The following is a 14084-nucleotide window of genomic DNA, read 5'->3' as shown; positions in this document are numbered from 1 at the left end:
TACTGTGGGAACAATATCTTTCATAATTCTCAGTTTTTTAAAGCTAGATATTATGAATGAACTTTCATTCCTTTTCTAGGATTATAACGATTCAAGGTAGGCAATGCATTGTTATGGTCGTGAAATCTTCCCACTTCTTGCATTTATAGATGTACCCCTGTGTCCTTTAAACGAGGACTCAAAAATGTCTTGTGACAAAAGATTCTCATCACTAAATTTTAGAGTAGTTTTGATCTGACTCAAATAACATGTACAGATAATTCCCAAGCAGTGACAGGTAACAGGCCATTCTCAAATGACAGCTGGCGTAGGGCTACTTTGGTGTTAGATCTGAGACAGTATCACTGTTAGCACAGGGAATTTTCAGAGCACTTTTCACAGATTCTTCTTCCCCCTGTGTCTTAGTGAAACACTTGTGAGGGAAACAATTACTGGTTCAAAGAACCTGGGCAAGCATTTTTGTAGATAACCTTGGAATAGGAAAGTAAGAAAAGAAATTTCTGGAAGGAGGAGAGCCTTCATAAAACTATCTGTACATCTTTCCATCTAGCTACTAGCTGGAGATTAATCCCATAATTTCTTTAGCAGAGATAGCCTTGTGTTTTTCCCCTATCAGTAGCATGGAGCAGTTTATAAAGAGCCTTGTAATACCAGCATGGTCCCTTCTGCAAAATGAAGGATTTGAGAACAGGATGGACCTGTGAGAAAAGCAAAACCTAGAGAATGCATGACCTTGGAAAAGATAAAAGTTATGTTTCTGTATTGTAAACAAACCAGACAGGTTGGGAGTAGTGGTGGTCTTGAATTAATATGTTGAATGAATGACTTATAGGAGACAGTTATGATTACAGGGGGATAAAAATGGCCCACTCAAGATGTGAATAATTTTGTAACATAGTGACAAATTCATTACTTATGATAGTATGCTTCAAAGTTGTAAGTTTCTTACATCTGAAAATAAACAATTTTCTTCAAAACTGGGACTGGGATAGATGACATGGAAGTAATTTGTTTCTTTCACGCATTTACCAAGTAAGTTGGATATAAGGAAATGATTTTTGGTGACTGGAATGTGTATTAAGATATTATGTGAGTAACGCCTTTCACAGAGACCCACCCTTCAGTGATAAAGAATGGCATGTCATGCTGTTTTAATAAAAAGTCCCTTCTGACTGTAACAATTACTCAGATAATTGTTACTTTCATCACTGCTATGAAAAGAGACAGCATTTTCTCTGCTTCTCCTGAGATCTAAACCCAGTATGTCCAGTAGAGATAGACATGATATTGAAGTGGGGAGAGACCATATTTCATTCTATGAAAACATGCTCATGAAACTCTTCTGGTCCTGACCAAGGCTTAATCTACAGTGTAATCTTCAACAGTGTTATGTAAGGGAGCAAGAATGAAACAATATTTGTCTCAGAGGTGGTTGGATCACTATATTGGGCACCAGAGATGTTACTACAAAGGAAGCATCCTCTTTGTTTTGGAGAATATTTTTGGATGTGAAATTAAACACAGTTTTGTGTTGGAGCACAGTTGTGTTTTAAATGTGTTATACTCATCATAGTCTTTCCTAAGCAAACATTACTGGATAACATCAGTTTCAAGAGCTGTGTTGACACATGGATATGTATTTGTGCCTCCTTTGCCACCAGTGCTTCAATTTAACAGCATTAATTTATACTGATAAGACTCATGTGGTATCCCAAAGACTTTTACTTAATAAATTGTACACAATGATATCAAGATTTAGCTTAATTATGCTAACAGCCTCTAGTAGAGCTCCATGAGAAAGATTAAAGTCATTAAAAACTGTTCTAACCACAAGATGAAAATGTTATATGAGAAGAGCCAGGTGAGATTCTGTGAGGTTGCTTTTAAAATCTGTTATGAAAATACAGTAGAATTGTAGCAGAGGTTTTCCCAAATAACAGTTGTGTGCTCTCATCATGGAACAGCATTTCTCTTCAGGGAGGAGCATCTTCTGTGTGATCTGCTCCGTTTGGAACTTACTGGAGCAGCTCTTCACTTTGGGGCTCGTGTCAAATTAGAAGTATAACTTTCAGACTCTGATGTCAGTCAACTTCTATACTTGTTCAACTGTTTAGACTACCAGCTAAACCCAAGCATGAAATTTAAAAACAGACCATAAATTCAATGCTTGTTCTATTTAGATAGATTATGGGACTGAAACTCAAGTCCCTTCTCAAACTCACAAACTTTTGGTCTTTGCTGTAGCAACTATGCTCCTAGTCATGCTCATTTTTGCTACTTGGAATTAATCAGGGTATTTGGAGAAGTCCTACATCCCAAAAGTTTTTGGTTTTGCCTGAAATGACAAAAAATACCTTTTCTAGATTTTTTTTCTTACATTTTGTATGTTTAGCCCTAAAACTTACCATTTATTTCTTTGAAAACAATGAATCAGAAAGTTATTACAAAGTTATCAGAAAGGTCAAAATTATTTTTTCTTAGAGCACAAAAAATGAGTTTTCTTTTCTTTAATACATATCCATGTCCCTGGGATGCTCCTACTAGGAAGCACACTGTGTCTGTGCGTTCCTAGGATCTACTTGTCCTAGAGTGAAACACACGGCTGGGGATAGAGGCTCTCAACAAAATTGGCCTCAATGAGAAACACTCTCCTATTTTCAGTTACATAGTAAGGAAGTTAGATTCAAATCCAGGCCTGAGGAAGATGTAGTGGTTGTTTATTGGAAATGTATGTAGGCAACTGAGCTGTTTTGGGCCCCTTGCCCAGCCAGAGGTAACCTTTGTGTAAGGTTTGCACTTCATTCTGTCATTGTGATTTTTATTCATTGGGAATTTTGCTGCTACTGATATTGTGTGTGTTTGATAAGGAAAAAGTAAAAAGTGAACCTAAGTTCTGTATGCCTACTAATATATTTAGTCTAGAATGAAGTGCGACAGAATGAGTTGCTGCAGATTGTGAACAAGATTTTCAGGCAGATTATACAGATATTTAGTTCTTTATTTAATCTGACAATAGTTTTGTTTTCCTTTGTCTTTTGAGAAGGTTTCTCTGGCTTCAATCCAAGTATATTCTTAAAACTTGCCAAAAAAAATATGTGTTAGTATTTCCTAGGAAAAAAATCTGAATATTTACAATTGTTTTCCAATATTCTTTTAAGTTAGCATTAATTAACACATAGGTTTTCTGAAGCAACTGAAGTAATTTCTATAAACCAATTCTTTATTTCAATTAACAGAATGAATAATATAATGTGATAGGAATTAAAATATACAAGTATACAAAAAAAAGTACACAAATATTATTTAGAAATTATCCTCTTAAACAATATCCGTTCCACATTCACAGCTAAGGGAAAAGGAGATAAATATTCTTTATGGCTTCTGGGAAGCCACTGCTGCTGTAAAACACTGAATTATTTTCTGCTTTATTCACTGAATTGTCTGACAGAAGATGAACCCATAGGATATATTGGCTGTGTCTGGTTTCAATTTGTTTTGTCTATAAAAAGTCAAAGCTTCCTGTGAGCATTATCAGACAAAATAAATAAAGTAAGAGAGATAATTGTTTAATGAACTTGGAGCAACATGATTCAGGCAGAATACCCTCACAGATTTTGCCAAAGCTAATAAAATTCTTTTGCACCCTACTTATTATTTTTGAATAAGTATCAAATTTGTAAATTCTTAGGGGGATTTTAAAAACCAGTACTGAATTCTATTTCTTTGTACTTATGACTGCTTTAGTAGTTTGGACTCTGTTAATAACCAAATTGAAATTGGAAATGAGCTGATATAGAACCCAGATGTGATCTAGAAAAAATATTATACAATCATATGCTTTTGTCTTTGATTCCTTGTTCTAAGAACTTTAATCCATACAAAAGAACAATAAAATCTTTTTTTTTGCATAGTGGTTGGGCATTATGTGAGAATTTACAGAATTTACAATATAGTTATATAGAAACAGCAAACACCTTTGCTTCATCCAACTCAAAATCGAATTAGCAATTGTCAGTAAAGTTCTGTATTGTGTTGTTTTTTTCTCTGAAAACAAATTCTATCATGTTGACAAGAACAATCTACTCTAATTTAGTATAAAACATTACTATTCCTCAACGACAAAACCTGGAAAAAAGAATTTACTCATTGTTTGTGATTTTTATGTCTTATTTCAGATCAGCCTTTGCCAAAATACAATCTTAATGCAATATTCAGCAGCAAAAATACAATTTTATTCTCTTTGTGAAGAATAAAATGAAAGATAATAATAATCTATTCTGAGTCAGTGCATACATTTGTGTATCCTTTTGGTGACTAATAGTGGAGAGATAAGAAAGCATCTAATGAAAATGTAAGCATATTTCCCTGCTACATTCTCCCACCTTCCACAGAATGCTAGTGAGGAAAATGAAGGAGAACTCTGAGAACTTTTGGAAATTACCCTTTTTTCTATTACATTAAACACTACTTTGGGAACTTAAAGCCTCTGATTTGCCAGCCATCCCAAAATATTATGCAAATTTCTAGGGAAAAGCAAATTTGAGTATTTTTTGGAATAAAATGTAGGGTTTAAAGAATTAATCTCTTTATTTGGAAACGTGTCATGAACAAAATATAGAAATATAATGACAAAATAGTGTCTCTTAATAACTTTAAATGCAATTTTGGAACTGTTTAAGACCCACTGGGTTTCAGAGAGCCTTAAAATGTAGTTAACTGCAAACACATTCATGAAATACAGATGTTCCTTTTCCTAGTGGATTGATAGCTGAGGATGACTTGGATCACCTCATGTAATTCCTTGAGTTTAGGCACAAAACTTGAACACAGATAATTCTGGAAGCCTTTGCTATAACTATTTGAATGCAAAACCCAAAGTGTTTGTTGACAGTGTATATATGCACTGGGAAACAAATATATTTAATAGCAACTATGGGCCTGAAATTGATCACTCCTAATGTTTTAACACTGCCCTAAGGCATTCTCAAACCTAAATTTCTTGTCCTAAATCTTAGGCATCAGTCCATAAATGACAAGCATGGTCTTAGGCAAGGCTTTAGGCATCTTATCACTTGGGACCCCACAGATTTGAGCAGCAGTATAAAATCAAATGGTCTGCTAACTAAAATGCTTATTTTTAATTACCGAAGTTTAATTACTGAACAATTAATGAATTCTCTCATGAACATCAAAATTAATGAAGTCTTTCCTGTGGAATTTTGTCCTGTGTCCCACATAGAAGCCCCATTCTTATTACTGATAATCTTCTGAAACCCTATTATTTTCTAGGATTCTCTGTGGTAAAAGCTTGAGTTCCCCTTTTATGTCCCTCAATCTCTCCCAGATGTCTGAGAACCTCTGAGGCAATATTTGCTCAGCATCTGCACTTGGCTGGCTGCTCTGTGTCTGCTTGTAGCAATTGGAATAGGCAACTGCTGAGCTTCTGCTTCAGCATTTCTCCCAGCAGCAGCTCATCACAGAGACACCACTCCTCTGAAACCTTGTTGAACTTCAAGTTTCTGTGATTTCTAACCAAACCTCAAAAGTGTTAAAAAAGTTTTTCACAAATATAAAGGAGAGCTGGGCATAACAATTACAGAAGTTTGTTTTCCTACTTTTTCTGAGACAATTTTAAAAATTTGTATTTGAAGTTAAAATTCTGAAACGTTCTTTGAAAGCTAAGGGTTCTGAAGGTAAATCAAAAGAACCAGGCACAACCATTTTCTTTACCAGCCTCAGGGCTGGGAATGGAAACACAGAATTAAATCATGTTTTTCAGGCTTTTTATTTTTGGCTTTTTCATGTTTTGTTTTTTTGGGGTTTTTTTTAATGTCATTTTCTTCTACACACAAGTTTACATATCCCATCAAAGTAGGAGTGTTCTTGTAGTAGAGACAGTCTAAGTAAGATATAAACAAGGAGAGCTGTGTAGTTATTAAGTCAGCCGAAGTATCTGGGAAAACCAGTATGCACGCAAGTCTTTCTTCAGCTCTGAAATATAGGCAGTAAACTGCAGACTAAATACAGGTTGGAAACAGTTGAGTTTGGCATAATAAAATTATACTTGAAGAAATCGCTGCCAACTCTGTGTTTAACAGAAATGTACTGCTCTTCTCTGGTTTACGTCTATGAAAGCTTTGAGCGTCTGTTTGTTTGTTTATATCTTTCTAGCCATATTGGGTGTTTAATAAAGTACACTGCTTCTCCTTTGGAACATTTCTTGCTTCAGAGAGATGTTTTATATCCCAATTACTTCCTTGGGTTTTTTTTTCATAAAAGCAAGTAGTTTGTTTAAAAAGAAGTTACTTCTGTTAAGGAAAAAGAGTCTTATTCTAGGCATTTCTAATCTGAGTTTCAGTATTGTAACCCCTGATAGTAGGATTCCCTTTTTCATAACTAATGTGGTGGATTTCCATATAATTTTTATTATTACTTTTTATATTTCTTTTGTTCCCAGTTGCTGCAGCTTCATTTCCGGTGGCCAAGAGAGCAAAGCACTTTAGTGATAGATTTTCATCTTAGTACAATAACAAATGTGAAAAGGGAGAAGGAGGTGAAAATTTGAGGAATAAAAATCATTACTTCAGAATCATTATATATGGTGTCTGTAGTTTCTATAAAATGCATAAGGGATCATATAATGTTAAAACACTACATATATTACATCCTGAATAAGCTGTAATCTAAATGAGATAAGATATATATATATATATATATATATATATAATTCAATAGACAACAGTTCAAAGGGGAGTCCCCTCAGCTTTTCTGCACTGGGAAAAAGGGAGAAAGAATTTCCTGATAATCTTCTATTAAAGAAGATAATAATATCTTTTGAAGATGATGATGATGATGATGATAGTATAGTAATAGTAATTAATAGCAAGAGTAACAATAATAGTAATAGTAATAATAGCTCTGTGAATAAGAAACCATGTAAACTCCAAGAAAATCTAATTTGACTGATATCTGAACAACTATGCTCCTCTTCTTCTTTCTGGATTTTAGGGAGAGAAACTTCCTGGTAGGTAGTATATGTGGAGCATATTTTGCTTTATTCCAAAATGAGTGACAGTGACCAGTGGTGAAAGATGTCAGAGACAAACCAGTAACTGCTCTGGTGTGACACTGCCAAAGCTACTACAATATGAGACACCAGGTGGGTCAGTCAAGGGTAGAAAGACAAGGCAAGAGGATGGAAAGAATCAAAGGCACACAGAGAAAACAGTGATAACTACAGAAGAGTGTGCCAGCTGTAGAGAGGGTTCATACCGTGAGGAACAAGTATTTTTGTGTTTTAGGAGCAATGTATGAAGCTAAATATGAAGGTGAATGCCATCAAAGCAGTGAGAAATAACAGAAAGCATCATAATGGAAAACTTGAGGAGCAGGAGCTCACACTGGAAGACAGATGGGTTCAAAGCAGGGTATAACCAGTATTACCTACAACCAGTATTTACAGAGACTTCTATAGGAAATAGTCTACTGGAGAAAGAGGCTTTAATGCAACAACATGCAGGAAAGGAAAAGCCAGCTAATAGTATGCTCCCACATTTCAATCTGAGACTTCTTAGAGACTTGCCACAGTCTACTGAATTTCAGTTCTTGCAGTTGAAACACTTTGTCCATGAGTATCTCTTGATGGTCTCTGAGCCAAAAGGCAGACATGCTTATTCAAAATATAAGTTAGTGTACTCAGTTCAGCATACCCAAATGTGGCATGCATTCTCAGCCTCTAATATCACTGAGTCACCAAATATATGCTCAGGTAGGGTCATGTAAACAAAAATGCGTCCTGAGTAAAGTACTTTCTACTGTAGTTCTCTCTAGGAACAACAACAAAAAATTCCTCCAGTTTTATTTTTTGGACCAGTCAAACTTTTAAACGTCTAAACTTTTGAAACTAATTTTCTGTATAAGTTTGCAGCTGATATACCTATGCAATGCCTGAGTAAGTATTACCTGTGCTGCCCCATGGCCTCTGGGAAGGCAGGATTTCATCCTCCAGAGAGGCAACTAATCAGGGCTGGAGCCACAGCAATACAATAAAGAACAAAAAGAGAGAGAGCTCTACTTTCAATGTTTTCATCTCATGTTAGGAGTGACTGAAACATTAAATAGAGAAGGTTGATGTCTTGCCAATGTGTCTCACAGACACATTTCTCCTTATCTAACCTTTAGTCCCAAGGAAGTCTCTTGATTTTAACCCCTTTAAAAAATATGTGCTTTCTGGAAATAATCCAATCTTTCATTTGATTAGACTAGGAAATTTTCACAGGACCTTTTAAAACACTCTCAGTACACCATTGCAAGCAAATCAGGTTACCATTTTTCCTATCTTAAGAAATATGAATAAGCAAAGTCATGTTGGAGTAGTTCTTCACAAGTAAATATTATAGTTGAAAATAATTTTTACTGTTTAAAGAGAAAAAAAAGAAAAATGTAACATGGAGTGAAGAGTTCTCAGGTATGAACTAATAGTTTAAATAGAACAATTATTCTAATATATAGTAAATAAGTTAATGTCATTAAATAAAACCTTAAATTTAATGTGGTAAAATATTATCTACAATTTAAAAGTGTTTTAAACCTAGAAGATGCATAAAAACATATGTCTAGGAATTGGTTTTGAAAATTACTTTTTCTTTCATTATTATTTTTCCGTTTGAAAATTATATTGTTTGTTTAACTGGAAATAAAATCATCTGAAGATATGACTAGCAGAAGAGCTAGATAACAGGGTTTAACACCATATTAAATGCATTATACAATATTACTATGTCAAGTATTCCCACTGAATGATGTGCAAATACAGCATCATGCTGTTAATATAATGAACTTGCAAAATTATTTTTGGCTGATAACCTCAGCTGCCCTTTCAAACTCCAGTTGAAGTGCATGACATTCCTACATCATACATATTAGTAGAATCATTTTAGAGACAGTCAAGCTGCAGCAAAGAAAGCTATGACCAGTAATTAGAATGTACAGGTAAAATATAATGATGGTTTTATTATTGTATAAAGGCTCTACAAATTACAATAATTACATCTAGTTATTTTGCCAATTTTTTCTAGGGTTTTGGTAGCCCATCAGGTGAACATTGGCTGGGAAATGAATTTATCTTTGCAATAACAAGTCAGAGGCAATATTCTCTAAGAATTGAATTAATGGACTGGGAAGGAAACCGGGCATATTCACAATATGACAGATTTCACATAGGAAATGAAAAACAGAATTACAGGTAAGAATCTATTGAAATTCTTATGACTCTGCTGAGTGATAAATATTGTTCATTGTTCACTTGTCAAATATGAGAAAGGACAATAATATGTTGCTGATTTTTCATCAAAAGTGGATAAAGATTGTAAAAATAAAACAGAAATCAGATTTCTCAGTAGCATAAGGATAGAGTAAACCTAACATATCTGAGAACAAGGGATCTATTAATCGTGTTGTTTGGTAGAATCTCTAAAAGATGTATAACTTTATATTCAGAACCCAAAATTGAATAGAAAAAAATTTGGATTCTTCATTAAAATCTAAAGGATATCTACCTCAGAAGCAGAAGACTGAAACAATGGACATGGGAATAAAAGACCAAAAATGCTGTTAAACCATGTGATATTTCCAAACTAAAAATTTATTGTAAATGAAGAGGAAAAATAGAATGCTGAAAATTATTTTGAGGAAATGAAACACAAAAATAATTTCTTAATAATATTTTTCTCCCATACTTTGTTTTAAGATAAAAGCTTATTAAAAATAAAAGGAGAAACTATTTGAAGACACAAGAAATTTGGATAACCTTAGTTATTTACACTATTTTTTTTGAATCATTGCTTCATCTGAGCAGAACAAGAAAATAAAACCCATAAAAATATCCAATTATTTATTACAGCACATCTAATTAGCATAAGACTCGATAGAGAAACAGATATATTGTAAACTCAAGCATTCAAGGCATGTGAAACTAGGCTGGTATTCAGATCTTTAAATTCAAGTAACATGATTCTCAAAAATGCTGACTGCCTCCCTCCCCCAGGTCCCCAGCGAAATGGAGGTGAGAGCAATTTGCTCTTTGTGCTGACAGGGCTGTGCCCAGGTGGGACACAGAGCAGTGCCCCTGCCCTCTGGGCTTTGTGGGGGGCAGAAGTGAATGATGTGCAAGTGCAGAGGATTCCTTCAGAGGCAATCAGAACGAGCTTAGCTCCTGCATAAAGCAAAGACTGTCCCTCTGCACACCAAGGATGGCTCTATCCCCTACTGCCTCCAGCCCGGCTCTGCCCATGGAAAGCCATTTCCCCAAATCAGGAAAGTGGAGCGCCTATTCCGAGGTAGTTTTAGGCAAAGAATAAATATAAATAAAGGAAATTTCTCAAAAGAGAGGCTAGAAAGATTTATACAAAACATAAAAACAGCAGCCTCAAAGTGACATCTTAAACATTACTAGAAGATTTTCAAAAGGAAAAATGAGACAAATCCTTGTCAAATGAAGAAAAATGTTGAAGGCCAGCTATACATAGCCCAAACATTCATGATGAATCACAGGAAAGGCGTATTACTCAGGGGATGAATTAAAATGAATTTTATAACAAAAGCCGGGTCTTTTTTGCTCAACTTAATTCTGAACTAAGGACAATGTATTGCTGAGGAATTGAAAGGCTGTTGAAAATTTAACATGTTAAAGCTCATGCTTAGAGAGGATTTCTTTTTCAGAATTCCTCCGTGTTCATTCATGACAACAGAAAGAGAATGTTATGTTTCTAATGTTATGTTTGGTACATAATTGGTAATTTTCTGCAGAAATCAGAGCTTTGTTGGGTTTGCATATTTTTTTAAATTAAAATTACATACATATACGTAGGGGAAGAAAAGCAGGGCGAGTGGGGGAAGGGAAGGGAAGGGAAGGGAAGGGAAGGGAAGGGAAGGGAAGGGAAGGGAAGGGAAGGGAAGGGAAGGGAAGGGAAGGGAAGGGAAGGGAAGGGAAGGGAAGGGAAGGGAAGGGAAGGGAAGGGAAGGGAAGGGAAGGGAAGGGAAGGGAAGGGAAGGGAAGGGAAGGGAAGGGAAGGGGAAACCTGCTTTCATTATGAAAAAGGGAAATCTTTTGCAATATAAATAACATTTTCTGAACATGGAAAAAAATTTAAAACTGTAAATTCTTCTTTCTCTTCAATAAAACTGAAAGACGTATAATTCAAACCTGTAGAAATTAAATCAGAGAGGGCATACAGGCCTCATACAGTATAATGTGGAGTAACAGGCATAAATTCTGCCACCCGTGTCCGAGTCACTTTTCCACAAAAATCAAAGGGAATTTTACTGGAGGCTATCGACTGCACTTTTGGTTCCTGTCCTATTCCATAGTATAAATGAAGGCTAGAATGAGATCTGCTCACAGTCTGTGGTCTCCCTATGGTGCAACTGAAGCTCTTCTGGAAATGGGGAATCAGTTTCACTCATATGTTTCTGGAATAAGCAAAGGTGAAAACATAAAGAAGTAAAAATGTCCATCTCTACTGGGTTTCAAAATAATTCCTCTATTATTTTTACTCAAGTATAATTGAATATTTATAGAAAAAAGCTGAGTAACATGGAATTCTGGAAATAATGATGTATAAGCCATGTGCAAAACTAAACTGTTTTTCATGTCAGACAAATCTGCTTGTGTCCAGTCCAGACAAAGTATATGCCCAACAGATATTTTGTAAACCAAAATTATGTTGTGCTATTTTATAAATTTTTACAGGAATGCATCCTATGACATAAAAACTCTTTATTTTGCTTGCCAACATCACTATCTGTGATAGCAGCAATTCCAGAAGGCTGGCTGAATAAAAACCTAATTATTGAGTACTAAACAGCTGGCCCCCCTTCAGAGAATGCTGTTTTCTCTTTATCTGAGGAGCTGCCATTAAGGATTAAATGATTCTTCTGAAGCTGAAAACCACAATTCCCAAACTTCTGCTCTCAGTGCCTTTCCTTCACAACTTTCAGGCTTTTGCCATGTTTGCTTTCAATACCTCAAACACAGAACAGCACACCTTTTCAAAACTTTTGTTACTGTTATTTGAAATAGTTTTGCCAAACAAAACAGATGCTGTCTTATTTTGGAAGCTTGTTTCTTATAATGACCCACATTAAATGTTGTTTCTGTTAGCAGAAATATGTAATTTTACACTGGCTAGATTCACATTGGTTTCAAATAACATAAATTCATTAAGTAATAGTAACAGTAAAGAGACAAATTTCTAAGCTGGTCTGGGAAGTCGATGAAGAAAATCTGAAAGAGAAAAATGGTATTGAAATGAAAAGACAAACTCAAGAAGTGGAATATTTTTAATTTTGTTATGGCAGTCCCTTGTATATTTGGAAGACATGAAAAAAAGTTCCCGATCTTATGCTCAAATACAGTTAAAGAAAAGAAAAGAAAGGAAAAGAAAAGAAAAGAAAAGAAAAGAAAAGAAAAGAAAAGAAAAGAAAAGAAAAGAAAAGAGAAAAAAGAAAAAAGAAAAGGACCATGAAGTGATAAAATCTGCTTGAGAAAATATAAAAAATTATTTTCATGTTGTTCTTCCAAAATCCAGCCTCAACATTACACAAAGTTCAATTCAGTCTGGATAACTCCCAGTTGGTGATTTCAGAAGGGTCTGGTTTTTCTCTGGGCTTTTTGTATTCTCTTTACTACTTTTTATTAGTCTAAAGAATCTATTATTAAAAAGAGTAATGCTGAACACATGTAAGTTCAAATATACTTGTTTCTCTTTCAAAATGAGACAGCTCCAAGAGGTTTTCTGGGAAATAAGAATAAAACCTATTTATCCCAGATGATGACTGGGAAGAAGGTTGAGATGAGAAGGTGGTTACTGAATCAGTAAATGTATAATGATAAATAACTGAAACAGAAAATCAAATGTTGCACCACATGTGAAATTTTTAATAACAGTATCTAAGTGATTTATATCTTTTAGAACATCCTTAGGTTTCTTATCTACACAAGATGATTACACAGAGACTGTAAATGTGATGAAAATATCTCTGTCAGATTCTTTGTGACTGACACTGTGGCAAGTAAAATCTCCATGCAGTAAGAAGAGCCAGATCTTGCAGATTTCCCATTTAGTGCAGTGTTTCTTAATATAATTAGGAATTATTTATAGAACTATAAAACATGAGCTGAAAGAGAATCCTAAAAGACACACAACCTCTCCTCTTTCCCTGTGACTCTGCCAGGCCACTTGACATTGTTTGATGTTCTTAGGAGCTGTACAGCTATACACTGCTGCTCTGACCCATGTCCTCAGATCCTCCAAAACTGAACAGGAAAAGTAACCATGTGTTGGGATTTCAGGCACCACAATTCATAATCCTACATATTAGCTTATGAAAACAGATATATTGATGCTGAATTTTGAACAGTAGTAATTTTAGCCTGCAGATACATCTGTTTTTTCTAGTCATGGTACAGAAGAAGCTCTTCCAAGAAAAGCAAGGGGTGAAGAATGGGGGAATTACACTTTTTAATTGGCTGAGCTATTTTTACTTCAGAACCATTAGAAAGGTTTAATAGACTCTCATCTCCCTATGATAATATACTCTGGTATTTAATCATTCTTTTAGTTACAAAAGTTTGCTATTGCTGCAATGAATCACTAACTTTGGTCCTATCCATGGAGAAAAATGATTAAATTATCAGACAGGACTGCCCAGGTGAGCAAGGCTTTGGTGTAGGCATAGGTGAAAACTGATGGTGGACAGAGAACATCCTAATTTCCCTGAGTCAGTTTGGGCTTAAGGTGGTGGTTGACCTTTGGTAGTTAAAATGATGAAGAGATTTTATATTGGAATGAGCATGGGAAAGTGATTACAAAATCTCATGGGAAAGTGAAAGAGAGCATAGATCCATTAGGAGCACAAGAGACCCATTGACAGAGCAGTAATAGTCATGTAGGGAAGAGTCAGGTGTGTGGCTCCTCAGAGACAACAAATTGATGAAATTTGTTGAAAACAGGAGAGGTAGTCATCAAAATTTTCAGATAACTTCAAACTGCTGATATGATCTTCCAAGCCCCACAAATTTTGGT

General features: G+C 34.9%; 1 protein-coding gene across 1 annotated transcript in view; it reads left to right on the top strand.

Moving 5' to 3' along the window:
- ANGPT1 (angiopoietin 1) overlaps positions 1-14084 on the top strand; it is a 153606-nt gene that overhangs the window by 108176 nt on the left and 31346 nt on the right. Inside the window, exon 7 of the mRNA XM_014879369.2 lies at positions 9078-9244. Within this exon, the coding sequence (XP_014734855.1) occupies positions 9078-9244 (167 nt within the window). The remainder of the gene's footprint in view (positions 1-9077; positions 9245-14084) is intronic.

The sequence above is a fragment of the Sturnus vulgaris genome, chromosome 1 (assembly GCF_052056855.1).
Source record: "Sturnus vulgaris isolate bStuVul1 chromosome 1, bStuVul1.hap1, whole genome shotgun sequence".
NCBI classification, from domain to species: domain Eukaryota; kingdom Metazoa; phylum Chordata; class Aves; order Passeriformes; family Sturnidae; genus Sturnus; species Sturnus vulgaris.
The sequence above is the reverse complement of the archived record's forward strand: the minus strand, read 5'-3'. Positions and strand labels throughout refer to the sequence as shown.